Genomic DNA, 27500 nt, shown 5'->3' on the forward strand with positions numbered 1-27500 from the left:
GTTTTCTACTCAGACAACCAAGAATGAAGTACTGACTATTGAATGTGCATTGCATAATGAGCTTTAGTATATACTCTATATATAGCGTACATACGCTATCGGATAGCGTTGAACGCGCGCACTGATTGGCTACTCAAACTCCGGATATCCTTTGTTATTATTCAACACATTGTGACAATTTCCAAATATGACCATAGCGCGCTCAATATTCGTCGTGTGTACTCAACGAAAATCCTGCGATATACGTAATTTTGTGTGTCGCAGAGAAAAATGGTATTTTTTTCCAGTTTTTTTTTATTCCAATAAACGTAGAAAATTGTGCTTTGTCATCAATGTGTTGAATAATAAAAAAATTATCGTCCTCAATCTTGCGGAATATCGTATGATTTAGCCAACTCGGCCTACGGCCTCGTCGGCTATTTAAGTATCAGGCGATATTCCTCGCGATTTCTCAGGGTAATTGTTAACTATTCACCTCCGAGCAATTCGCGCGGAATTTGCGCCCGAAAATGTTGTCATATTTGCAGGAATAAATGAGTTAAAATCATCTTTTTGTGCTATATTATCTCACTGTTTTAGTATATACTAAAACAACTTTCGCGGCTCGGTAACTATCCACCAGTAGCCACCGACACTGAGGTGAATAGTTGCTAAATTATTATATGGACGGAAGTATTTGAAGTATTTTTCGTATGTCAGGATTCCCGACGTTTTGTGTTTGAATAAATACCCAGTATTTTTATTGTCCATATAATAAAAAGAAAATTACACGTTAGCTCGAAGACATGAATTTTGTAGTGTTCTCACTCGTTCGCTGACGCGCTCGCTCGTGAGATATTAGGGACCTTCAGATTCTAGGACGAGTACGAGAACGAGTACGAGTTTTGACTGTTTGTTTTTAGCGAAAATACTAAGAAGATTTATAGCCCGTAAGATTAATCTTACTCTTTGTTAGCAGTATAGGTTTCTCAGTTATTCTTATTGCTGTTACCTGGGCCTTTTTGCTGATCGAAAAATGCCAAAACTGCTGCCGTGTTGTTGACTTGTTTTGACACGACGACATTTTTGCAAAACCTCGTTCTAAAATGACGACGGTAACACGTTTTTCCCGCCAAAATGACGCTGGTTTGCGCGCGCTCAATGTTTTTCTACGAGAAAATTTGGTACTCGTAGTCGTTCTCGTCCTAGAATCTGAAGGTCCCTATTATTCTTGCCACTCAAACATGAAATTGATATCTTCTCGCCACCGTGTCATATCCTCTTTATCTCTGAGCGAGATATTCCAGATGATCGACTGAAAATGATGCAGGGGAGAGGGACTAGAGGGAAACATTAGAACCATTCAACTGAGCTAGTACACCCTAAAAACATACACAGACACTTTGAAAAGAGCGAAGAAATTCGAATGCTATCAGCGAGAAACGACGCCTTGTATAGGAAATGATATACGACACTTCAGGTAATAAGCTCCTAACAAGGAGGTTATATGATAACCAACGAAGCAACCGTTCTAGCCTGAAAAATTGCATTTAATTGATATCTCATTACCTCACATTTATTTATTTATTTATTTTTAGTTTTTTTTTTTCAGACATCTCGAAGGAAACCGGATCAAGAAAATCAAGGAGCCATCTCTCGGATATCTTCCTTCCCTTGAGGCTCTGTTAGTTACATCAGATCAATGTTACGTTCCACTGTTTAAACCTTGTAATTTATTGTATCTATTTCTCATGTAGGTACTTACACGATAATCGCATCGAAGAAATGGCTTTTGGAGCATTCAGGAACTGCTCAAGGCTCATAACACTGTAAGTAAATCGTAAAATAAAAAACATTAATAGATACATTTATGTGGCACTAAAATCGACCATTTCCTTTTGCTCCATGCTACGCGTTTCAACGCTGCTGTGGCTCCTCAGTCAAACATAGGAAATGGTTTTTTATTTACGTTTTCTAATTCTATAAATACGATGATAATTAGGAGCATAATTACAGAACTTGCGCAAGCAATTAGTTTAATTTTAAATCATTGAGTTAAGAGAGGGCAGAAAGTTCAAAATAAAGAACTTTTCCGTTAATTTGAGAATTTTATGTTATCATATGGCCCGTACGGCTGTCCTGCCAGGAACACATACTGTTCAGCGCGATGCAATTTTTGATTATTTCGTCGCTATTCAACATCCAAGTTATTTACAGTCAGAAAAGTAAATGCAAACATCATATTAGATACATTTTCTGTGCAAATTTTTGTTACCCGTTTTGTCCAAACTTCATATTCTGAGTGCTCATGAATAGTGTAAAGACTGAGCCCATATAATAAAATGCTTATTGACTGAGTTTAGGTCGGGCCGGACAGGAAAATATTTGGCCCTCGGTCATGGAGCACGGACCTCGCGCTGGGTCCGTACACCATGACCTCGGGCCAAATAATTTCCCGTCCGGCCCTCCCACTCCGTCAGTAAGTACATAAAATGCGGCGTTAACCCAACAGGGCATTCATCAATGGGTGCCCTTACACCGAACATACCAGATTTTAGGATTCGAATTTGTTGTTTCTAAATAGCAACAGTAACTCTGTTTTCCTATATAGTTTTGTCCACTCCCAACGGATATGCCCGGTGTTCATTTTTCAACGCTATGGCTTGCAAATGTTCTGCTAACTTGTGCAACGAGCAAAACCATAACTTTTTTCCAGACTCCTGGCCATGTGAGAGACGCTTATTTTCAGTTACTGAATACTGCGAAGATTTCTGTGTTGCAAACTTTATAAACCCATCAAATTGGGTTATAGCGTACCCAGGGGCTTATTTTTCAACTTTTTCGTTATGTCCTCTCGAGTCGAAGAGTGCGTCCCGTTAGCTCCAAGTTATATTCTACATTTACGTGATGGTACTTAATCCTTTGGGACCATTAAAGATCAACAGTGAGTTATCGTTTTCTATATACCTTCTATAGTTAGAATTGCTTTCATCGCCACTCCAACGGCAAGTATTGAAAACGTAACCAATCAATGCCGGAGTGATTTCTCCGATTGCTTAGAAAGATATAGAATTGCGTTTACTTGAAACGGAAAACGACGAACTCCAGGTTACTGTTCGTCATAAAGGCAAGAATATTCTCTCATTCTATCTCTTCTCTCTCTTTTGACGAGTTGCAAGGTATTTGTAGCCAACATCTGAGGCAAGTTGGATGATATCTGGACAATTTAAGGAATTGTCCTTTACAGACAGCTGAAAAATTCAGGTAGCTTCAACGGGTTCAAACCCATGACGTCTGTAATGCGCGCGCAATGTTCTACCAATTGAGCTATGTAGCCACACAGTCGGGAGCAGGTCAATTTGTTCGGCCCACGTGTTCCTAAGAATCACTTCTATCTTTCTTCTATAAACCGCACTTCAAATGTACGTTTTTTCATTCAACAGGCAAGTTATCTCCCAAAACCAAACACATTTCTATTATTGTGGTCAAAATGCAAAATTAAGTTTGACGTTTACCCGCTTTTACTGTAAACTTCACGCTAAATCTCTCTATAAACTCTTAAACTTACGTGAAAAAATTGTAATCTAAAAATACTCACAACCTAGCTCGTTCCCAGGGTCTCTCTTCTCTGCCTCCATTGTCGTAACGACAAACAGCTGCAGAGGAGGACAGCGCAATCACATGGTCATAGATTGTGCCCCTTTCAAGCCTAAATTTTCTAAGCTTTTTTCGAAACCTTGCTTTAAGTTTCTGATCTTCAACTCTAAATGTAATGCATGGTTTCTGTGCTCTAATGTACGACCTAAAGGTCACTCTAATTACTGTCATTTTAACATCAGGAATCTGGCAAGAAACAAGCTCACGAAACTACACTATGCCTCATTTGATGGGCTAAGCCATCTGGAAAATTTGTAAGTGAACTAATCCCAATAATTCAGGGGAGCAGGGCTGGCGCAGTGGTGAGAGCACAGGTCTCCCACCAATGTGGCCCGTTTTCGATTCCCAGACTCGGCGCCATACGTGGGTTGAGTTTGTTGGTTCTCTTAGAGCGGGTTTTTAATTGAGTGTCGAAAGTAATTAGTGAATTACTTTGGCTTTGCATTACTTCCCTCAGTGATTGGTTCAAAGTTTTCGCGTAGTGTCGTTTTCGCGTAGTGTCGACTACGTGTAATTACTTCAAATTTTGATTGGTTTACTGGGTTGTCTCCGTCCTTTTTAATTGGTCAAAGTAATTACTTTGGTTTTGGTTTTACGACGCTCGATTGAAACTCACTCTACCTGCTTCAAGAGGTTTTTCTCCGGGTACTCCTCCAAAAATCCGATGTTTGATTTCATTTACTCAATTTCAGTCTTCCGTATGAAGAATAATTTGGAAAGCCGAAATGAACCCTTTTTTCAGTGGCTATAACAACATTGAAGAAAGAACAATTCAGCACTGAGTCAGCTTTAGAAAGCCTTACGGAAAAAAGCGTTTAGACACAAATAATCTGATTATTACTTCTTTGGTTTTGCTAGGGACATCAGTGCAAACATGATCACTTCTATAGAAGACGGTGCATTTCTAGGTCTTTACCGACTTAAAATATTGTGAGTATTTTTCATTTCCTTGGTTTACTTGTTTGTTTGTTTGTTTGTTTTGTTTTGTTTTGTTTTTGTTATCATCTCCGCATCTTTTAGCTGTGCCAAGAAACTCTTGGACATGACCTTAACCAAGAGAAAATGAGGGGACAGAGAGGGAGGCTCAGGGCGTTGGCCGGGATATGTTATGTCCACGAAAGTTCTTTTTAGACGAGCGGAAGTCTTTGTTCTAGCGGAAGTCTGTCTTCTGAGACGTCCGCATGCAGTCTTGCCTCGCCCTCAGGTTCTTAGTGAAAAGAGAAAATGACAGCGCACGTGGAAGGCTGATAAATATTTATTTTCTTTCAAACATCGGACCGAGGTTGGCCTGCATGCGGACGTCTCGGAAGACTTCCGCTCGTCTAAAAATAACTTTCGTGGACATGACATATCCCAAGGGCTCGACCGGGAGCCTCCCTCTCTGTCCCCTCATTTTCTCTTGCCTTAACCCGTAAGGGAAGAAGACAACAGTCTACATTAATAATGTCAATCATGTTAAAGACACCTGAAAATCTCAACAGAGAAGCAACAAAATACCTATCAAAATATCCAAACAAGAAAATGGCCGAGCTGTAAAAGCACAATGGAAGGCCTTGCGATATATGCGAGCATGCGCTAACAGCTGGGAAATAGATTATTTTCGAATTCTCACGGCTGGACTGGATCTAGCATGGAATGGAGGCTAATGCAGGCAAATCTTTTCAAATGCAAATTAATTTGCCCGCATTAGCCTCGATGTCATGCTAGATCCAGTCCAACCGTTAGAATACGAAACTGGCCTATTCGTGCGAGTTTACCATTCGGTGAAAAGCACTGACTGTAACGTCTGTGCACGGGAAAAATAGAATTCATTATAAACGGTCACACTTTTGGGGTCGTTTCTTTAATTTTGTGACCAGATGATATGTAATGAATTTAATCACGTCCTATCGTTTTCTTTCAGGTCTCTTGGTATTAATCAGATTTCAAAGATCGCCGCTTACCTGTTTGCAGATGTCTACTCTCTTACATCATTGTGAGTATAAATGAAAACAAGTGGTGCTTAAACTTACCTGTGTCCGAACTTTTCAGTTGAAGAAAAAAAAAAATGGAAACCGCTCGTCCACAATATTTATCGTAGGCATTCAATAAGTTGTTCATGCACTCTGATTTTTCGGTTCGACCTTGTTGAGCTGCGTCGTTGCCGTACACTTTGCGACGACTACTAGCGAGATTTTTTTAAAATATCGCCCTCAGAGCCCGTGACACGGTCAAATGATCTCCAAGGTACTTGCAGTATCCCCAAATATAGTGTATCCAGTGTTATTCTTACCAATGATCTTTTGTTGAGTTCGCAAATACGAAGTCTCAGAATTTGAAATAATGCTGGTTGTAACTGAATGATTCTCCGAAATACGCTGTGCTTTACTACGACAGCTTATTTCAGATCCAGTTAAGGATCGTTGTCGTTTATGCTACCCAAGAAAACTTCGGCAAAGAACGAGGATGGTACAAAACGCACTGTGATACAGGCTTCCCAGGATGCCACAGCCTATCCATATTTATGTGTGTTCTCCTTCAAGGAGTGAAGGAACTTTACTGAAAAAATCCTGTTCTTCCTTGTAGATACTTGTTCAAAAATCGAATTTCGGTGATCGAGCCAGCAGCCTTCTCTCGATTAATAGATCTCAAAGTTCTGTAAGTAGATTTTTAGTTCCATTTTAAATCAATAGGTGGCATTCATTTATTCATCCATTCATTCATTCATTCATTTATTCATTCACTCTTTCACTCATTCACTCATTCTATATCCAGGATGACTTGAATTGGATGTCATGTTTGATCGAGCTAACGTCTCCTAATTCCTACACACACCACCCCAGGGGACTCCAAACATAGCTGAAAACTTTGTTCGCTTCAAAACGTCGGATTTATATATAAACAGTCAGCAGAAAAGAGCTTAACTTTACGGAAAGTGCTCATTCTTTGATGCGAACACGCTCCAAACTTAAGTAGGCGATCCCATGTCCCATGTCCACGATGGAACCGTTTAGATTGAACAAGGAGAGCATCGAACGCCTTCATTAAACGTTATGCGAGTAATAAACGTTTAACACTAAAGACTGCAATGCCGTGTAACGATCTATGCATCACGTTGGATCAACACAAAGAGTAATAATCATAAACACACCACTGTTCGGACAGATCATGATGGAACAACGTTCACGAAGGCATTCTCTTGAAAATGAAGCAGCGCTCAAGCTCAAACTAGAAAGCAGACGCATACAGCTGTTTCGGGCTTGTTGGCTCTCGTCAGTGCGCCGTAGCTAAACACAATGAGCCTCAGCGACACTTCACCTATCTCATATGTGTCGCTATATTCATTCTAGCGAGTATTATGCGAGTATTTAGGGTGCATGGTAATCGGCTAATGAATAAAAAAACTCAGTTTTGGATAAAATTGTATTGAGATTCTAGATTCTAGCGCTCCTTGAAGAAACACCAGGTCATTTTGCGTTTCTCCAGTGATAAAGTAACGTTCTTCTTTTTCACAACCACATCAGGTCACTTTTTGACAACAGGATCACGTCGGTCCCCCAGAAGATGGTCAAAGGTCTTGAAAATCTTGAAGAACTGTAAGTTTACTCGACATAGTTACCGTACATAAATGGTTTATCAGAGAAAATGATTGGCACATGTTCAGACGCGAACCTAAAGCGCTTTACAACTTCCCGTCATTGAAGTCTTTCTCGATTCCAAGTCATTCGGCATAGAAAGTAGTTTTATGCCGGGAAGGTTTCCTGGCATAAAATTGAAATGAACGGTGTATTTGTTAGGAGAGAAAAATTGACAATTTATCGTCAGGTGCTAAGGTCCTTTATGCAACCTCAAAACTTTACTATTTGGCGTCGTTGTCAGGGTAGAACGGTGAGGAAGTGTACGAAAATGTAAAACGCACGTCCGGGGCGTGTTAAGCCATTGTTTTTGTTCATTAAACCTATTGTTTTGTGGTGTTCTCGTAGTCGCGTCGTCATCATGTTACTAAAGGTCTGTACTAGCTCGGCAAGGAGTCCAAGTGACTATTAGTTTCTTATAATGAATCATCACGAAGACTTGCAGTCCAATGGGAACTGCTAGAGGCAATCGGCCTTTTGAACCTTGCTGCACGTCTTCCAAATATTATAGTGTGACCGGACCTAGTAGAGAGTCTCAGCCACTTATCATATTAAAAGGTAATTGCTAACTTGATGTAATTTGTGAAGCACATAAAAAGAGCAATTTTGAGGTGAGACGCAGAGGAGATATCACGCACGAGTGAGGGCAACTATCTTAATAACGAAACAGACTCGATTTGTATAGGTAATCGCATGGGGCCGAGTAAAATTAAGGATTAATATCACGCGTGTTTTCAGAAGTTGCTGAAATTGCCCGAGTCGCGCAGCGACGAGGGCAATTTCAGCAACTTCTAAAAACACAAGTGATATTAATCCTTAATTTTACGAGGACCCATTGCGATTACTTGTTAATAACAAAGAGGGCAAAATTTTCTTAACACTGTTGAGGCACCTCGAAAAACAGACAGCTAAGCGGAGTTAAAACACTCGTTCGCTCGGAAGCAAAACAACTAACAAACAGACAAGCAAGTCAACTTGTTCTTTGCGTCCAAAACGAGTATAGATGATTGTTATTTACATCCACTCGAGAGGAAAATACGAGTTTCATTCGTGAACAACTGTAACAACGATTAAACCAAATGTTAAGCTTCAATTTATTTTATTCACCTGTGCTGTAGAGGTTTTTACCACTTGCAAATACGCATCCGTAAACATAGCAAACGGTTTGTCCAAAGAAATCCACCAAGTTTGAGCTACTTGTTCCTCCCGTCAATGACAAATTGTTCTGTGACCATTTTTGTTGAGCTGCAAGATGTCGTGGTAAACTGAAAGCCCTTGACGAAAGGAATCATTTTATTTTTCAACCACACAATCCCGCTACGCCGGCCGCCATGTAAGTCTATCCAAGTTCTAAGCTTTTCATGAAAAAAATCTTTTGCCCTTCTTCTTGTCACTCGAAAATTCAAATTCCAGATCATCTTTTAAAGCTAGTTCTTAATCTTTATGCCTTTTCGGCGAATGCAGCGCGAATTAAAAGACAAACTTCGATGAAGACGAAGTTGTAGAAACCAACTGAATGTGGAAGACGTACGTTCAGCCAATCAGGAGCGAGAATTTTTGGCGCTCGACCAATCGTGAGCGAGTAATTTTGCCCTCTTCTCAAGCAAAATTAAGAAAAAATACCCTCTTCATTGACCAATCAGCATTCAGTAATTTTGCCCTCTTTGTTATTAAAGATTTAAGGAGCACTTTAACCGATCTTCTTCTTTATTAGCTACCTTCACCGAAACAGGATCAGCAAAATTGAACCTTGGACTTTCTCAGCAACCAAGAAACTGCAAAAACTGTAAGTAGCATGGCGGAGACGTTTTCCTTCATCTATACCTATTTCTCTGTCTTGTCTCCTAACTCCGTTAACATTTAAGTTATTCTCTCGGGTGTATTGTACCTCACTTATGTTAGGTTTCTTTCTTTATGGCTGGCTGTTTGCGTGTGATACAAATAAATTACCTTATTATTGTTGTTGTTGTTGTTGTTGTGGACACGTGCAAGTACGAGAGACAATTTGAAAGCCTGACATTTTATAATAAATTAAGTCTACTTATATTCACTTCTATCCGCGTTCTTGTTTTAGATATTTGTATTCCAACTTCCTGACGTTTGTCTCTGAGAATATGTTTGAAGAACTGCGAACTCTTCGCGTCCTGTAAGTGCATGTAGTTAATACACTATCTGAGAACCTGTGCAGGTAATTCTCTCAGTCCCAGCCACTTAGTCCAAAATAAACCCTTTGTATCTTTGAAAAAAAATACAAAGAAAATGAAATGAAAAAAAAAAAAAAGAATAGGAGAAGAGGAGCGAACCTAAAGCAGTCTCCTTCCCTTTCTCTGTCGTTTTACGGGGAGTGAAGAGTGGACCGAATTCCAAATGAATCCTGGGTCGTTCCAGTCCTTTGTGCTGGAGAACGGCCAGTGAAGCGGTTCTTTTAATTTTACAATTTGTGCGTTTGGCTCCACAAAAGACTGAAACGACCAAGGGTTTACTAGGAATTTCCTATTAGAGTAATAGTCCATTCTGATAAACTCCGGTTGTGTCACTGCGCATTACACTGGATTACCCGAGGGACAATGGGTACTCGCATTGAGTTAAGCAGTCGAGAATTTTATCAAGAGCGCATGCCATTTGAAGAGAAAGCGAGTGGTTGTAAGACTTGTAAGAATTCGCAAAAGTTTTTTTTTGTTAAATCGGCAAAGACTTTTAATTAAGGACCTTAAAAGATCACCCTTTCTGGGATCGCAGTTATACAAGATTTTTTGAACTCAGTTATTGCAAATTTAGAAGACTTTCAAATAATGTCCAATAGGAAAGACAGCGAGGAAGGCAAACGGGTTGCAAGTTCCAGGCAAGATACTTTGCATATATAAGGCTCTTTCAGGTTCAATTTAAAAAAGGTGGCGTGGGTGATAATGTACAAATATCGTATTTTGCTTCCGTTTAATAAATACGATCGTTAAATACGTCAGTGAAAATCAAGAACGTGCTCCTTTTTTTCTCTTTTGCAGTCATCTTGGAATTAACACAATCACTTATATAGCAGATTATGCGTTTCGTGACCTTGGCGATCTGACTGTACTGTAAGTTCAAGATTACATATAGTTGGTGCATGGGAGAACACAGGAATGATTTTGTCGTGTCTTTTCCCGCGTTTTTTCTTAATTAGTAGAATTTATTTCAAAACCCCCGGCGTGCTGCAAGATAAGACATGTGGTGATCGGTCACGAAATTTTATAAAGCCTTTGCTTGTTTGTTAGTTTTCCTTCGTTATCCTGTTTGTCTGTGGTGCTGATGCGCAGAAGACTATTTATGGCTGTGTTTCCGACTTTGTAAACAAGTTATGGAATAAGAACCTTTGTTACTAATTAAAGGAAATCAAGCTGAGTGCTGGAATAAAAATTATCTGCGCTGTTGAATATCGGTGAATAAAAACCTCGACTTCGTCTCCGTCGTTATTCACCGATATTCACCTCGCCTTCGACAAAAAATCATTAAATATAATAAAGAATTAAAAGTTTTTTGATGACGTCGGCTATGCGTCTGTCCTGTAATAGATCATAGGTGAGAACCAATCAAGGTGCGTGCATTATTGAGCTTATCATATAAAACAAAATAGATTATACTCCCCATCTCCGAGCAACCGAAGAAGAACAAAATTGCTTCTCGTGGTCATAATATTTTCGGTTAGTAGTTTATGAGTCCGTTATTACTAATTTCTAAAGTAGCTATTCTATTCTCCTCACTGCCGCTCGAAGAAGTGAATATTCACCCCGATTCATCTCCTTTTCAGAAAATAACTCTTTTTTTGCAAAATGTGTGCTTGGTAGACTTTTAAAATGAGTTATTTGGCTTTGTAGTTATCTGGATTCGAACCGCCTCACCATTTTAAACGCCAAGACGCTTTATGGATTGAGAAGACTTAAAGACTTGTAAGTTTACCAGTACGTTTAATCTTAACTACAATTTTACTTTATTCGTGCCCGTTTTTTGGTAAAGGCTACGGCAGCTTGTTAAGCCCGCCGCACACAGTGAGAGAAAGAGCTGAGCAAACTGCCTCGCGAGGCGCTTTGCTCAGCCGTCTCCTCAAGTGCGCGGGGAAATTTCGGTGAGAAATTCGCCTCGCGAGGCCGTGTGGATAAAATCAAACATGTTTGATATTTTTGGCCTCGCGAGGCAAATTCCTCACTGTGTGCGGCCATCCGCCCATCGTGAAAATCGAACTGAACTCGGTCAAGCAAGCATCCAATAAAATAAATGACATTCTCACGTGGCATCAGTGGCGTCGAAATTTCTTCCTCCGACGCCATCTTGAACCACTGAAGTCACGTGAGAACGCCACGTATTTTATTGGAGGCTTAATTGACCAAGCTCAGCTCGATTCTCACGATGGTCGCTGTTATATTCTTGGTTTTCACATGACGTCACAGCAGCCATGTTGGTGTCCCCAAACAAAGGAAAGGCGGCCATGTTCGTGTCCCGACCCAATCCTCCGGGAATTGAACTCTATTATTATGCAAAGATTTTCTTCTGTTTTCGTTGAAAAACATGCCTGTTGATCACGTGAGTGAAAACTACGAATTGCATGGACGTGGCAAGTCGACCTCACGAATTTTCCAGTAGAGTAGCCTCGCAGCGGACGACCGATGTCGCGAAGCGACTGAGCTAGCGACGAAGTCTCGAGAGGTTCGTCCGGCGGCCCATATATGTATGTGACGAACCAGTTGAAGAGGGTCCAAAATAGCCTTTTTCAATCCCGCATCCCGCCGCTATTTTTTATTCCATCCCGCCATCCCGCCGCGATGTGCATTTACATCCCGATCCCGCCTTCTACATTACCAAAGATGAACCCCCATTAAGCAGTGATGTAATGACTTGAGGTAGACGCAAAAGTTCATTTAGACTGAAAACGCCACTTACAGGGGATTGACATGAGTGAACATTATGTGCTTGCATTTCTAGATAGAAGTTAATAACATGCGGGCCTGCACGTACTCCAATGATCAGTGTGTTCTGCATGAGAGCCTTAAAATTATATTTTTGCGCAGACGTGCGTGTCCTTAAGAGATTTACCTCTTTTGTATGATATATTATGGGAGCTTTTAAGCTCCATTGTTCCATCAATGTCTGTTTAAGATTTTTAACTGCTGGGTGGTACGTAGTGACAAAAGGAAAAAACCTCTCGTTAACCCTTTTTATGATTGTGTTAGGATAGCCTCGTGCTCTCAGACGTTGTTTGAACTCCTCAAGGCTCTCTTCAAATCATGTTGTTTTCGAAGAGTTAGTCCTAAGAAGTCTCATTGCTTCACCATTAATTAAGCCATTTTTTACGCCTTGGGGGTGGCTGCATGAGTTGAAGTGTGTATATTGAAAGGTTTTAATATAATTGAATATAATGCGTTTTAAACTACTTTGTCGAGGAAAGTTATTTCGTTGATGGTCATGGAGGGGTAAAATGGGAGCTGGGATTGGCTTGATTTTTCGGGTGGGAATTGACATTGCCACCCCCCCTCCCCCCCTCCCGTTCCTTCATGACGATCTTCGTTCTCTGATATTTCAGCCGTTAATTTGATGGTAGGGTAGAATTTATTAGCTTTGTCGCTGTCCCAAAATGGGAGAAAATGTCATCAATATATCTTTTCCATAGTTTTTGACGTTTTCCTGGATTTTCCTTAGCGTTTTTTCCTTCTTCAGTAACTGCCCGAAATTCTTTCCTTACGCGGAGAAAACTGCTTCCAAAGCTTCCCTTTTCATAATAAATTGCAGCGTAGTTTATTGTGTCAGAGGTTTCAGATGAGGTTGGCGGAGTGAGACGATGTCGCCATCGCGCTCATGTCAACGAACGCAACGTGGGTGAAAGAGATCGCCTTACTTTAAATCCGCGTCACGTGTTACTCCGAGAGGACAAACAGTAAGTTGCGTGAGCGGCATAGTTCCGAGTATTTTACTTTTTTGCGTGGTTTCTAGGGGTCTTTTAGGGTCTTCTGGCCAATTTTTTCATTTTCCAAGCAAATTAAAGCTTTTCAACTCATAACGTGAGGTTACTTGCTATTCTGCATTTAACTGTCCTACCCCGTATCCCGCCTACGAAAACGGAGCATATCCCGGTCTCGCCGTCGTATTATCATATCCCACATCCCGCCTCGATTTTAAGCCGCATCCCGCCAAACCTATGTTGGACCCTTGATGAAGGACCAGGCATAAAGGTGCTTTACCATGTCACGCTAACTTCAGCAAAATTAACAAAGAGCGTTGTAATGCTACATTACACAAAAACCACTCTTAAATTGTGTATTAAAACTTCATGGCCACATAGATTGCTTTATTGCAAAAGCTAAAATGTCCCTTACATTACAATACTGCTACCACGTACACTAAAGCTCCACAGGAAACCTACTTTACAATACTATTTACTTCTGTTGTTGCCTGTTGGCCTTATGTCAACCAAGTAGTTATATATGTAGATGTTGTTTTTGCGACAGACTTCGCCGCTCATTCCGTTAAATATCCAGTCTAAGGGATTTTTTTTTTTAATGAGAGTATCACATGGTGTTACGGTAAGTTTTTGTGTGTAATATCAACCTTGGGCAAGTAGCGCTCCAGCATAAGTGGCAGCAATAACGACAAGTTGAAATACAATGATAGCCGTTCAATACAGCATCTCCAAAGCATACGTTGACCTGGAAGATCCTTCACCAACATATTCAACTTTCTACTGAGATAAAAACATTTTCTGCTTTATCTCTCAGGCACATATTCTTCAACAGGATTTCTTTCGTTGCAAAGGGAAGCTTTGATCATTTGAAAAGTCTTTCCAGGCTGTAAGTATGACATTCGGATTTGACGTTTAAGAAAACCCAAATCAGTATCAAAGAATATATCGTAAGCGAGAATTGATCCTCTCACTTAGCGGGAAAATTTAAGCAATTGTCTCTAATTATGGACACCTGAAAAATTCAGGTGTCTCCAACGGGATTTGAATCCATGAACTCTGCGATGCCCGTGCAATGTTCTACCAACTGAGCTTCGAAGAGGCTCTGCCAGGGTAAATTTTGACAACCGACTTGGCCTAAAAAGTAGCGACAGCACGTAAAGTGAAACCGCGACAAACGACGTCCTTTCTTTAAATTTCCTTTAATTTCCGACAAACATTGACAAAGCACCGACACGAGAGCTTTTTAAAATTCAGAAAAGCGACGCGGTGGAAGTCGCAGGACAGAAGTTGCAACGGGAGGAGTTGCTGATTCTTTCATCAAAGCCACCCAAGTCACAAGAAATAGACAGGCACACCAAGTTATTTGGTCACCCCGCGGAGTAAGGCATATAGTGATTACCTTGAGAGTGTTGAAGAACCGCTCCACTTTACAGATGGAGTCAATCAGTAAAATGTCAAAGATCGCCCGCAGTTTCTGTACTAGAATCGAGTTTTCTTCTTAGAGCCATGTGTTTTGCAGTACAGTTGATTGGAGCTATTAGAGAAAGGTACTTTTCACTGTCTAAGAAGTCACTTGCCACGTTGGTTTCTTGGATGTTCTCATAAGACCACGTCAACTACGCCAGGTGAATGAGTGTACATATACGTGTTTGGAGTTTACATCTTTAACTTAGTATCAGTAACCCTGACATCCAAAACTGAGAGTTCGCAAATGACTCTTTTGTTGTTCACAAGATTGAAAAGGTTTTCTCTTCAATTGCTTTAGGCCATGCGCACGAGCAAGTGAAAGCACAGTTTAACGGGGAATGCCGTGCAGTCGAACTGACGGAAAATCCAGCAGCATCAAGAAGGCGGATGATCGCTGGGCCTGAAGTCACAAGAATCATCTAGGAATTCGAGGAAACATCTTCCAAAGACGTCAGTAAAGAAAAGCACCACCGTCATGAGCAAATTACGGAAGTTCAGAATGACGTTAAGAAGGACGCGTTGTCACTTGTGTCAGCAATTGGGGAAAGTGGAAGGAGACATCACAAACCTTCTTGTCCTAGACTCAAAAGATTCGGATGATATGGTATTTAAATCTGCGAGAGAGGTGGTGTCCATTCGTCAGGATCACTAGGTATAAAGCCTTTGTCAAAGAAACATTCCAGGAAAGAACAAAGCCAATAACCGAAGCAATAAAGAAGAATAAGTTACCCCTGTTCAGACAACAACCACAGGACAACCTGACGAAAGATAGACACAAGTTGCAGCCCTTAAAAACTACTGTGCTTTATTTCCCGTCTTTACATAGCCTGCCAAAGCCGTGATGGTAACCTCAAAGGATTTTTTAGCACGACAATCTGCCTTTTTCTCCAATTCTATAAAAACACTGAAGGGAAGGTCAGACGTTAGACCTGGTGAAATGTATGGAAAAGGCTTATTGGAAGGAAGATTGGCGCACCTCAGGTTAAGGCAGCAATAATTGATGGTGCAGTTATTGTTGAAGCCGGGAATTGGGCGAATGGAAGCCATGTTTAAAAAGTATGTGGATTTGGTGTTAAAGCTATATATTCTCAAACAGTTGGAGGCAGTCCAGAGAGTGGACGTTGTGTGGGATGTATATCATGACGGCAGTTAAAAAGTCCACCGCAAGAGAAAGGCGTGACATAGGTACTCGATGAAGGGTAGCACCATCCTCTAAGCTCCCTAAGAACTGGAAAACCTTCCTTCATGTTAGTGACAACAAAACTGAGTTGTTCTTGTTTCTGGCTAAGGAGAAACAGGCTATTGACATTGAGGGGATGGATTACTCCCACGAAGAAGCATACACCCGACTCATGTTGCATGCATACCATGCCTTGCAATCTTGGTGCCATAGTTTAGTATCTTAGCGGTATCCAGAGTGTAAGATGTTAGCGTGGATGAAGTATGGATTGCATTTGGCGATGGCAAGCCTTTTCGATACCTCTCGGACGTCCACCCTATTGTTGAACAACTGGGACCACAAAGAAGCCAGTCTCTTCCGATCAATGTTCCACTCAGTCACTGGATACGACACAGTACATTGTATCTCTCTTTTCTGGGAGGGGGAAGCATCTGCCTGGTACGTGTGGAACGTGTTTCCACAAATCACAGACACCTCTTCAATATTGGCTTCAGTTCCAGAAAAGATTCCTACGCAGGCAATGACTCTAATTGAGAGATTCGAAGTGCTTCTTTATAACAGAACAAGCTCCCAAACGTCAGTGAATAAAGCGAGACAGGAATTATTATCGAAGGCAACTATTATTTCAAATAGATATTATGGGATTCTCAGAGGACAATACCTTAAGTTACCTGACTATAAAAGGTTTACTTCTGAATGTTTGTGACGTCACTGATCACGTGAAAATAACTACCAGTCACTCAGGGGCCCAAATGCAGAATAAAACCACCATTCTGGAAGAAAGGTCAAGAAGAGCTGGCCTTGTTATCAACACCGCAAAGACCAAAGACTTGAAGATCAATTCAGGCTCAAACAGGAAGATCAGAGTGAATGATGCCGATATTGAAGAGGTGGACTCCTTCACATACCTTGGGAGCGTAGTAGACACAAGTGGAGGAACTGACGCGGATGTTGCAAATAGGATTAATAAGGCAAGAGGAGCCTTCTACTCTCTTAAGCAGATCTGGAGCTCTGGCAGCATATCTACATCAACTAAGCTGAAAATATTCAACTCTAATGTAAAATCTGTGCTGTTGTACGGGGCAGAGACGTGGAGGATGACAGTCAAAAAGATAAGGAAGTTACAATCATATGTCAATCATTGTTTGCGTCGAATCCTGAAGATACGTTGGACACACAAGATCACAAACGAAGAGCTATGGGAGCGGACAAGTCAAATTCCAATGGTCAAGCAAGTGAGGAAGAGAAAATGGGCGTGGGTAGGCCACACGCTGAGAAGACCTTCAAACAGCATTACGAGGCAAGCACTGCATTGGAACCCACAAGGAAAACGAAAGAGGGGCCGCCCCAAGAATAGCTGGAGGAGGGATACGGAAAAAGAGATGAAGGTCCTCGGGAAGAACTGGAAGGAGCTGCAACAGTTGGCAGAAAAGAGACGTCTCTGGAGGCTTTTTGTTGATGGCCCATGCTCCAACTTGAAGCCAAGGGCTTAACTAACTAACCACGAGTCATTTCTTCTTCATGTTAATTACTTTACAAGAATGTTTTTACCTTATATGTTCCAGTAATTGAAAGGTTTTATATATCTTTATACATTTTTCTGATGAACCTCAATTTCATGCATGTCAAAAAATGACACGCCCCTTTCATACCATAATAGTCGATTTTCCCGTGGACCTATATCAAAAAAATGATGAGGATTTATTAATTGTTGTTTTTTTTTTGGCACGTTTCGTGCTTGTATGACAAAAGGAACGAGTTTTTCGCTTAACACTGATCTGTACTTCTCATTTGGGAGCTGGACAATTTGTTGGGCTTATTTGTTCCCATGAAAGAACTCGATGATTGAACGAAATGCATGATCATGACCTGCTCCCAACTGTGTGGCTTCAGAGCTCAGTTGGTCGGGTATTGCACCGGCATCGCGGAGGTCGTGGATTCGCATCCCATGGCAGCCACCTGTAATGTAGAGGCGTTTAAAATGGAGTGTAGTTATTGTTGTCAGTGATTATTAGGTGTGGTGCGGCCCTTCGGGAGTAATCTATTGTTTGCAAACTAAAAAGTTTAGAGGCAATTTATTCAAGTGTGTGATGTTTGTAACAGCGTGCAGTGTAATATAAAAAGTTTATATTTGAGATCGTTAGCAGATTTTGATCGGGGTTCTACATCACCAGAATTTCTCAGGTGCCCACAATTAAAGACAATCGCTTAAATTGCCCAACTACGTGCGAGGATCGCTTCTCCCTAAAGTCTATCCTTGGTTTTCATCCACGTGATGAGACGGCCATGTTGGTGTACAAAACAATAGAAAATGGTTCCACAAGTTTTTGCATAATAATAGAGTCAAATTCCCAAAAGAAATTTTTACAGCATTGTTCTGTTCACCAACATTGCGGCCGTGGCGTCAGATGAAAACTCCCAATAACCCACACTTCAAAATACAAGCATTAATTTCATTCAGCGAAGATATCATCGGGATGAATTTGCCCTTAAATCGCAGTCAGTCGTCATCTTTGTGGCTCAGGCAGTAGCACCACGCTAAGCCGAAAGCACTGGGGATATGAATATTTTTTTGGAGATAGCAGAGATATGGAATAGCAGGGTTAAATGTAAGACCATAATACACTGCTGGCCGGTTGGCTCAGTCGGTTGAGAATAGGCGTTATCACGACGGTCTACATGCTCTAGAATTTGCCCAGCGGAATTTTAAATTTTGCCATGAAATTGCTTGAAATTTATGCGCCGATCAACTCGAAACTTCAACAATCCCCCCCCCCCCTCCCCCTCGGGCCAAAATCGTATTCAAATGCCGCTACTAAAGAACAATCGTCGTCGGCCCCTGTCATCCTTTTTTGTAAACCAATCGCTCACAAATGCTATATCTCTTCCTTTAAACTCTTTCATCTCGTCCAAGCACGTGTTTTAAAGCTGTTGGCGACTTCGGCGCCCGAAAAAATAATAATAATAATTTGAAACCTGACACTTCCGGTTTCCCCACCCCACGCAGGCACAGGTCAAATTCTCTACTCCCCGGGCACAGACGATAACCAAATGCCAGGGGTTTGCCTGGGGGGAGGATGTTGAAGTTCCGATTTGATCGGCGAATTACGCTCAGTCAGACATGAGTCTGTGAGAAAAAATTACAAACACATGTAAGGGAAATTTAAAATTTCACTGGGCAAATTTTAGTGTAGGTAGGATCTTCAAATATTGCCAGTAAAATCCTTTGGTTAGTAACTAAAGCTCACCATTCACAAATTTTCTACATTCAAGGTTTTCTCAAGTTATTTTAACGCAGATTCCCGTAGAAACACTGTTATTTCGCACACGTTTGCCTACCCGTCAAGATGGCTTCCAAAACCGCGATAAGGCCTATTGGACTACGCTACGAGAGATTGCCTTTGCAATGATGCTAGCACATAGTTTGAGTTCCAAGTCTTTTCGTACAATAAACCGTAGGCCCTGTCTCACAATCCTTGCTGTTAACACCGTGGAACACCATTCGCGAAGAGTGTATGGATGGAATTCGCGGTTTTGTGGTCCACCTCTATCAGAATGTGGTCGACCTGGCTGGATTAGCGTGGAATTTTGAGCGAAGGAGACCACAAAAGCAAAAGACAGTCAGGATTCAGGCCATTTGCTGGTTGCTGTATGGATGAAAAGTGAAAGTCAGAAAACGCGACGTGTTCAAGGCTACAAGTCCTGAAGACATTTGTACATGTATTGTTTGTCGTGCCTTCTGGCTATGTTCCTAACTGTTTCGCCGTTTCATCATTGTCTGACTATCAGTATACGTTGTGTTTCCTTGCGTGCAAGAAGAGCTCATGTGTTTCACTGATTTTATATTTCCCGCTTTCATGCCGGGCACATAACTTTTCTTTAGCCTCCAAAGTAAAGCCATACAGTAGTTAACGTACGTCTTGTGATCTTTTCCAGTCTGTGGGATGTGCCGGAAGCTTACCGCCTGTCCATGCCTCCTGCTGCTAGTAAAACAAAAGGGAGTGGGCTTCATTGTGACTGCAATGCTCGCTGGTTGAAGGACTGGGTGATGGAGAAAAAAATGGGAGAAATAACTTGTGCTTCCCCGCCCAGTCTATCGGGTGTCTTGGTAACGCAACTGGATGCCAATCATTTCGCTTGTGGTTAGTTATCAAATTATGATTTAATTACATAATAAACTCAATAATGCACGCACCTTGATTGGTCATTATCAAAAACTTTAACTCTCAATTATATAAAGCAAATATATTCCATGTTGCAGTGCGTCTTTTCAGTAGGGAGTAGGGAACTTAAGATCTACGACGACGACGTCGACGAAAACGCCACAAAACAATGATACCATTGGTTAAAAGAGCATAAATAATCGTGCTGCACGTGCAGCACGGATTTTAGCTCATATTTTTGCGATTCTCTGCGTGACGACCACGTGAAATCACTAAATTTGAGGTTTTGACGACAACGTGAGCATGCAACAGAGAATCTTTCATTTTCTATTTTCAGTCTGAAACAGCTCGTACCAATTTATTTTTAGGATACTTCGCCGACATTGTACGAAGTGAACGAGATGGAATAATCTCGAAAGACTTTTACCAGAGCGAAGTTCTATTTTAAGGTGACGTTTTCGTCGACGTCGCCGTCGTAGATCTTAAGGTCCCCAGTTTAAGATCTACGACGGCGACGGTCGACGAAAACGTCACCTCAAAATATAACTTGGCTCTATCATGATTATATAATTATCTCTTTCACGATCATTCTACAATGTGGGCGAAGTATCCTAAAAACAAATTGGTACGAGCGGTTTCAGAGTGAAAATAGAGAATGAAAGATTCTCTGTTGCGTGCTTATAGTGTCGTCGAAACCTCGTATTTGGTGATTTCACGCCGTCTTTATGCAGAGGGCCGCTAACATACTTGCTAAAATCCGTGCTGCACGTGCAGCACAATTATTTATGCTCTTTTGACCAATGATATTATTGTTTTGTGGCGTTGCAGTAGTCTTAGCCGTCGTCGTTTCTTAAACTCCCTAATATAGACTGTTTTCATTCTCGTGAACAGTAACCTTGTTTTTCCACCGAACCAAAAGAAAACGTTTGCATGATAATAGAGGTTAATTCCCAGAGGATTAGTTGGGTGTACACACCAACATGGCCGCCGTTCTATTGTTTAGGTACACCAACATGGCTGCCGTGACGTCACGTAAAAACACTCTGGAGGGCGCAGAAGACGTCAAAATGTCGTAAGAACATCAGTGACGCTCTCGGCTGTCGCCTGGTGTGCCACTGCACGTTTTTGTTCTTTGCACATTTTGACGACATCTGTGATCTATTACTGAACAGACGCACGGCAACATGGACTCGATTTGTTAAATAGTTTACAAAGAGAATGTTAGAAGCTTTCAATGATTTTAACATATATCAAATCTCTTGTCAAATTTGTTATATAAATATGATTCTAATCATTTCTTACTGTTTTATAGTTTTAGATATTTTATTGAATATTGTAATTACCTTGAGAATTTCAAATATGTAATCATTTCTCATTGTTCTATAGTTTTAGATATTTTATTGAATATTGTAATTACTTTGAAAAGCCAGAATTTGGAAAGTAATAAAGTTATTATTATTATTATAGTTATCGTGCAGAGAACTGTAGGTCATTTGATCGGTGGGTCAAGCGCATGATCGATCAAATGAATAAACGAACGAACAAACGAACTAAACATCAATTTGATGACTGCCTGACTTACTGACTGACTGACTGGCTAATTGACCATCTGACCGGCTGCTTGTCAGACTAACTGATTGACGACTGGCTGAATGTATAGCTTATTATCGGCCCATCTGATTAATTAATGAATTGAGCAGGACCAGGGCTGGCGTTAGACTACTCGCCTCCCATCAATGTGACCGGGGTTCGATTCCCAGACTCGGTGTCTTGTGTGGGTGGACTTTGCTGGTTCTCTACTCTTCTCCGAGAGGTTAAGATGATGATTATTATCATTGTTGATGGACAAATTCATCATTTACTTGATTTTATCGGAACCAGAACCTCTTCAAGTGTCAGTACATCCCAAGAAACGTTTGGCTCTTTACGGGGAGAATGTTGAACTTCGCTGCGAAACAAACACGGGTGCCACTTACCACTGGATCATGAACGGAACACGTCTTGAACCAGATCAGTATAGAGTGCCTAGTCCCCTGGGAGTACTGACAATCTATGGATTGGCCGAGGAGGACATTGGAGAGTATGTTTGCGTTGCTGAGAGCGAAGCTGGCATCGGTGCCAGTCATGCCATGGTTCATGCTGGAGGTAAGAAAAATCTTAATAAAGTGAGGCAAAGTAAATTGGATTGACTCAATAATTAGAGATGGCTGTGTGATGATTGTACGTGAGTGTTCCAAAAGAAATTTTAAAATTCGGGAGAGCAAAAATAGAGTGGGTTGAATCTAGGTTGAATCTAGTTCAATTCAGCAATGGTCAAGAGAAACGACAATAGTCGCTCTCTCTGGCCTTGTGTTCTGTGCAGCCCATAGGAATTCATTGACGATTCCGGATTGAGAATGTAGAACACTATTTCCTCAGAGTAACCTTCTGCTCAGCCCAAGGAAATCATATGTTACGGATTTTGTAAAAATGAGCAATCTGAATTATTATATTATGTGAAACGAGGTCCAAATTGAAAAAGCCTGGCCCGGGTTGCTCGAAGCATGGTTAGCGCTAACTAACGTTAAAGGGACATGGTCACGGTCTGCGCATGCTCGTGTAGCTGTGAAAACGTCAGCCTGACTTTTTCAAGTTACTAGCACTCACAAATTCAAAATGGCGTCTAGCGGAGGATCCGGACATGGCGGTAAACGCATCAACTCAGGGCGGAAACGAAAGGTCGAAGACAGAAGGGAATACACGAAGGCGTGGCTGAGAAACCATAAACGTATTTATGTGAAAGAAAAGACATTTAAGTTTACGAATGCTCGTTCGAATCCTGAAGAAAGGGAATGCACAAATTATTTCGTACGCTTTTTGGAAATTCAAATAGTAAGTAAGTAAGTAAGTAAACTTTATTTAAACACGGAAAATCAATCCATCCATTTCCATCCACTCCATCGTTAGATTCAGGTGACAAATATGACTTTTAATAAAGAAACTTAAAGAATCTTTTTACGGACGTTTTACAGTCCTTTGGAATAATACTAAAACAAAAGAACATCGTTTCTTTAAATCTGTCTCTTTGAAATGATTGACGAAATTTTTTTTTCAGTTCGCCCGTTGTTCACTACCTATCCTGAACCTTTCGACGCAACGGAACCACAGAAACCTGCTGTATTTAAATGCCAGGCTAGGGGATCACCCACGCCCTTCATCAAGTGGTATAAAGACGGACTATTAATAGTGGGCACGCCAGAGGAATCACGCTTTCATATCACCATGGAGGGATCATTGGTGTTCATGGGTAGACGCTTTCATATCACCAGGGAGGGAACCCTGGTGATTTTTGAGCCTCGAGTTGAAGACGAGGGCTCGTACAAATGCGAGGCCGAGAATGAACTGGGAAAAGTTTCCTATGAAGTCAGTCTTTATGTTGAAATGAGTAAGTGCTTCCGCTGTATATGATCACGAATCCTGTTATCTGATTTGCCCGCCACTATTTTTTTCCTCGCTCGGTGAGTTTTCAATTAAAATCAATTCTGTTACCAAAACTGTGTATTGTGGCAGGCAAATTGGAGCAAACTGCGAGCAGTCTCTCATGTAACCAATCCTATGGAGCACATGTCATGACCTTGCGGAAAAGAGTAAAATTGGCGTCTTCGCTTATTCGATTTCGTACCTGAGGAAAAAGTCGACTCGACCAGCTGATTAATTATGCTTACCCTGGAAAAAACCTAGGACGGCAAGAAAAGACGGAACACGGAACAAGTGTTGAACAATCACTTAACAAGGGCTTTAAACTGTACTCCTCATATTAGTGTAAAGGTCTGAGCGGTCTTCCTCTGCCTTGACAAGGTCTTTGAAATACGGAAGCTTGTGTATTTCAAAATATCTTTGTTATAGCTGTTTTTGGTATCGCTGTTGTTACACAGGTGCAAAATGCGATAACGGCTGTGGAAGAGGTGGTGTATGCTCAGCAGTCAGATACGACTGCCTTTGTTCGCGTGGATTCTACAAACAAGATGGCGCATGCGTAAAAGGCAAGTTAGCTCATCTCCAAACTGCTCATAGACCTGGGTTTTCATTACATTTATCTGTCAAAATTGACGTTTTCCTGTGCCTTTTGATTACGTGACAACACAAACACATACACACTTCCTTCTAGGTCATTTGACTGACTTCATCTGTTGTTCATTGGCGATCGAACAATTAACGTAGTTCTCGTCAGACGTATAGTCCCTTTTCCTGGATTTCCTCCTACCCCTAAATTCGGGCAAAGGGACCACAACCCCATTCCCGTTGTATGACGGGATAGGGTAGTCCAGTTACAACAATCTACGTGCACCGTAAGAAAAGCAACTTTATGAACGCGTCCGGAAACTCTTTGTTCTAAATTATTTCATGTTCGCGAACAATTTTTCGAGCACAATCATAGCGGTCCAGCCCAAGTTGCTTGCATGTCCTACAAAACAAATTCTTCAACTGTTTGAATCTAAATAATACAATGGCGGCGCTCGCCATTCTAAACTATCTTCATTTCATTGAATCAAATTTCACTTTTATTTGCTTGAGTCGACTAGTTAAGTTCGATTATATTGTTGACACAGTTAAATATTTTCTCTCTGAGCATCGTCGTCTTCGAATAAACAAGGTCAAGATGACTATTCTCCACAATTTCATAAAGCTATAAATTTTGTCAAGGATCTAGTTCGTAGCATCGCCTTAACTAATTGCTGTTGTTGTTATTGTTTTTGCTTTCACGTTCTTATCTCACAATTTTTTTAAACGAATACTTGATTCCAGTGGAAACAAAAGAGGAAACGGGTTCTGGCTCGGGATCCGGTTCGGGCGCGGGATCAGGCTCCATCGGACAAGAAAAAACTGATAACGGATCAGGCGAGGACAAGGACGTAAGTGGAGCTGGCGTAGATCAAGAGGAGTCTGGTGACAAGCTATCTTCAACCCAAAAATCTCGGGAAGAGACTAGTGGCGGAGAGAGCGGGGATGAATCATTTGAGAGCTGGGAGTCGGGTAAGAATATCATAGAAAAAGAGTGCCTTCATTTCTTACGGAATAAGGTAGATTCTGGGTTCACACTCCAACCAGGTTTACACTCATACTACTCTGGTTTGAAAAGAGGAATATAGCATTATAATTCAGGACTCAATGTGTCGGTGGGTCCAATGCTGAAATAAGAGTCCTTTTATAGTCACCGATTAACATCGTTTCCTGGTGGCGTGACGTTGATGGTACCGCCGTTTGGTAGTGCATTTTTTTAAAGTATCCCACGCAGTCGTCGTGATTGGTTTGGCAAGCATGTTCCAACAAGGCGGAGATTTCCTCTTTGCTAAGAAAAACTGGTTTTTTGGCGCTCTTTTAATTACATGTGTAACCAACTGGCGATTGTTTTGCAGCGAACTCGTGTCTCGCGGGGTACAACCGACATAATTATGCCTCCGAAAATGCTTTTTTATTCGCTCTCGTTGAGCGTCAAATCGTAACTTTGTAAGACAAATTCATTATTTTTCGTGAGTCCACAACATTTTGACCACTGTGATGACCAATAACGTTGTAGGTAAGAGTACAGACAACGCTGAACCACTTTCGATTTGTTAAACAGATGAACCTTAACCTGGTGGAATAAAGATTATTTACGTTTTATCACGTGGTCAGGTCATGAAATAGGGACCCTGTCCCAGGCTCCCTCCGGGTTTTCCTTTTTCTCTTTCCCCAGTATACGCTGCACGAGCGCAATGAGATGTATTGGAAACATGCCAACATGCCAATGTTACTTTTTTTTCAGAGAAAAAGGAGTCAAGAAATCGAAGAGAAGCGCCAGCGGAGACCGAAAAGCCTTTGCAAGCTCCTCCACTCTAAAAAACAATTGAATTTTATTGTTTAATTCAGCAATGAAGCTCATTTCATGTTGATCCCATGTATATATTTTAGTCAAAAGTGAAATTGGAGTTTGCTTTAGTAAAAAAAAACGGAAGCAGTAGGCCGGCATATTTTACATGAAGACAAGATTCTCAAACTCATTTGTAAGGCTATTAGCCAATCACAGTGCCTCATTTTGGTCACGCGCATGTATCTTGATACCCAATGAAACCACAGCTTACCCAAGCACACTGTGTGCGTCACGTAGGTATTAAAATATAGAGAACATATGAGGCGAAGTTTAGGTCTGAAAATTTGCTAGAAAACGGAAATAAAAATCGATAAAACTTACCATGTGGTGAGCTGTTGTTGTCTTTAATACGTACACGAAGTTTCGGGAAAAATGGTCCCCGTTCACCTTCCTTCATAGTGTAGTGACATGGTAGGAGACAGAAGCCAGCTTAAGGACTCCGATCGATCCAAAACAAGCGCGATTTTTTTCATGAAAATCGAATCCAGTCGCTAAATAAACACGCCAGTTTCGTGGAACAGGAATTGGCAAGATTTCCGCACAGGTCCCTACTTCATTATGCATACACTCCTTTGTTTCAAGAAAACAATAGCGATAACAATACACGTCCTTTGGGACTGTAGCGCTTTGTTCTTTCTTTTTAGAGGTTTTTTTGTCTATATGGACTTTAAAAAAGTCGGTTCAACTTCTGTCTGAAATACGGAAAATCGAACAGTTTTTCCTGTAATTTCGGTACGTTTCCTGTAATTTTACTCATTTTTCAGTTTTAGAATAAGCGCAAGAAGTGGAGTTTCAAGCATTCGTTGTAATAGGGTTCAGATTCGCAAACATAACAAACAAATCAAATAAAAGTACTGTCATAAGAAATTTAATGGCTACCTGCTCTTTTTATCGTGAAATTGTTCTTCCTGTCTGCTTAAAAATTCGCCGAGACACTGCAAAGTGTATATTTTCTTCCTTTCCTGTATTCAGGATCACGAACGGTACATTTAGAGGGATTTTGCGATTTATCGCTCTTTGTAGAGATCGGCAATATGCTCAATGACACTTCCAACTAACAGTTGTAAACTTTCCGGCCACAGGTAGCTAAGGCTAATATTTTTTCAAGGAAAGTTTACGGTCAGAAAATTAATATGTGTTCTGGCGGATTGAAGGCTATCCATTGCAGTTTTTTCTTGAGCATCGCGAAACAGATCCATCTCCCGATGCGGCACTTTGTCTTTGCCAACTGACTGCGTTTTCGCACAGGTTTTGGACACGGAAGACGAAAGTAAATTGTTTTCTTTGCACCACTCTATGCACAACTCTGGAAAGGCTATAAAGCAGGGACAATTTCCAAATGATCAAATCTCCCATTGCTGTGACCCTTTTACTTCGGTAGCCATCTTGATTATTACGAAGACACAAGTTGACTTCAAAAGATGGGAAAAGAACTCGTGCATGAAAGTTTCCCATGAAAGATGCACCAATCAGACTTTAAGCGTGGTATCTTCCACGCAGTGAACTTATAAGTGTGCCGCACGCACGGGGCATGAAGGAAAAGCAGGTCACAGTTCACAGCAATACTGGAAAACCTAAAACTATCACAGGGACTAACCTTAAGCCTTAACAGTGCCTTTAGTCG

At 41.1% G+C, this 27500-nt stretch overlaps 1 protein-coding gene across 1 annotated transcript in view; it reads left to right on the plus strand.

The window, feature by feature from the left end:
• The window catches only part of LOC137992495 (leucine-rich repeats and immunoglobulin-like domains protein 1), a 28035-nt gene extending 1839 nt beyond the window's left edge, over window positions 1-26196 (plus strand). The window contains exons 3-20 of the mRNA XM_068837857.1: window positions 1592-1663; window positions 1737-1808; window positions 3819-3890; window positions 4495-4566; window positions 5540-5611; window positions 6202-6273; window positions 7140-7211; window positions 8965-9036; window positions 9325-9396; window positions 10253-10324; window positions 11102-11173; window positions 13991-14062; window positions 19760-19965; window positions 21868-22131; window positions 23081-23410; window positions 23901-24008; window positions 24772-24999; window positions 25772-26196. Of these exons, the coding sequence (XP_068693958.1) occupies window positions 1592-1663; window positions 1737-1808; window positions 3819-3890; window positions 4495-4566; window positions 5540-5611; window positions 6202-6273; window positions 7140-7211; window positions 8965-9036; window positions 9325-9396; window positions 10253-10324; window positions 11102-11173; window positions 13991-14062; window positions 19760-19965; window positions 21868-22131; window positions 23081-23410; window positions 23901-24008; window positions 24772-24999; window positions 25772-25845 (2074 nt within the window). The 3' untranslated portion in view covers window positions 25846-26196. The remainder of the gene's footprint in view (window positions 1-1591; window positions 1664-1736; window positions 1809-3818; window positions 3891-4494; window positions 4567-5539; window positions 5612-6201; window positions 6274-7139; window positions 7212-8964; window positions 9037-9324; window positions 9397-10252; window positions 10325-11101; window positions 11174-13990; window positions 14063-19759; window positions 19966-21867; window positions 22132-23080; window positions 23411-23900; window positions 24009-24771; window positions 25000-25771) is intronic.
• Window positions 26197-27500: the final 1304 nt, after the last annotated feature.

This window comes from Montipora foliosa, chromosome 2, assembly GCF_036669935.1.
Source record: "Montipora foliosa isolate CH-2021 chromosome 2, ASM3666993v2, whole genome shotgun sequence".
Lineage (NCBI taxonomy): Eukaryota > Metazoa > Cnidaria > Anthozoa > Scleractinia > Acroporidae > Montipora > Montipora foliosa.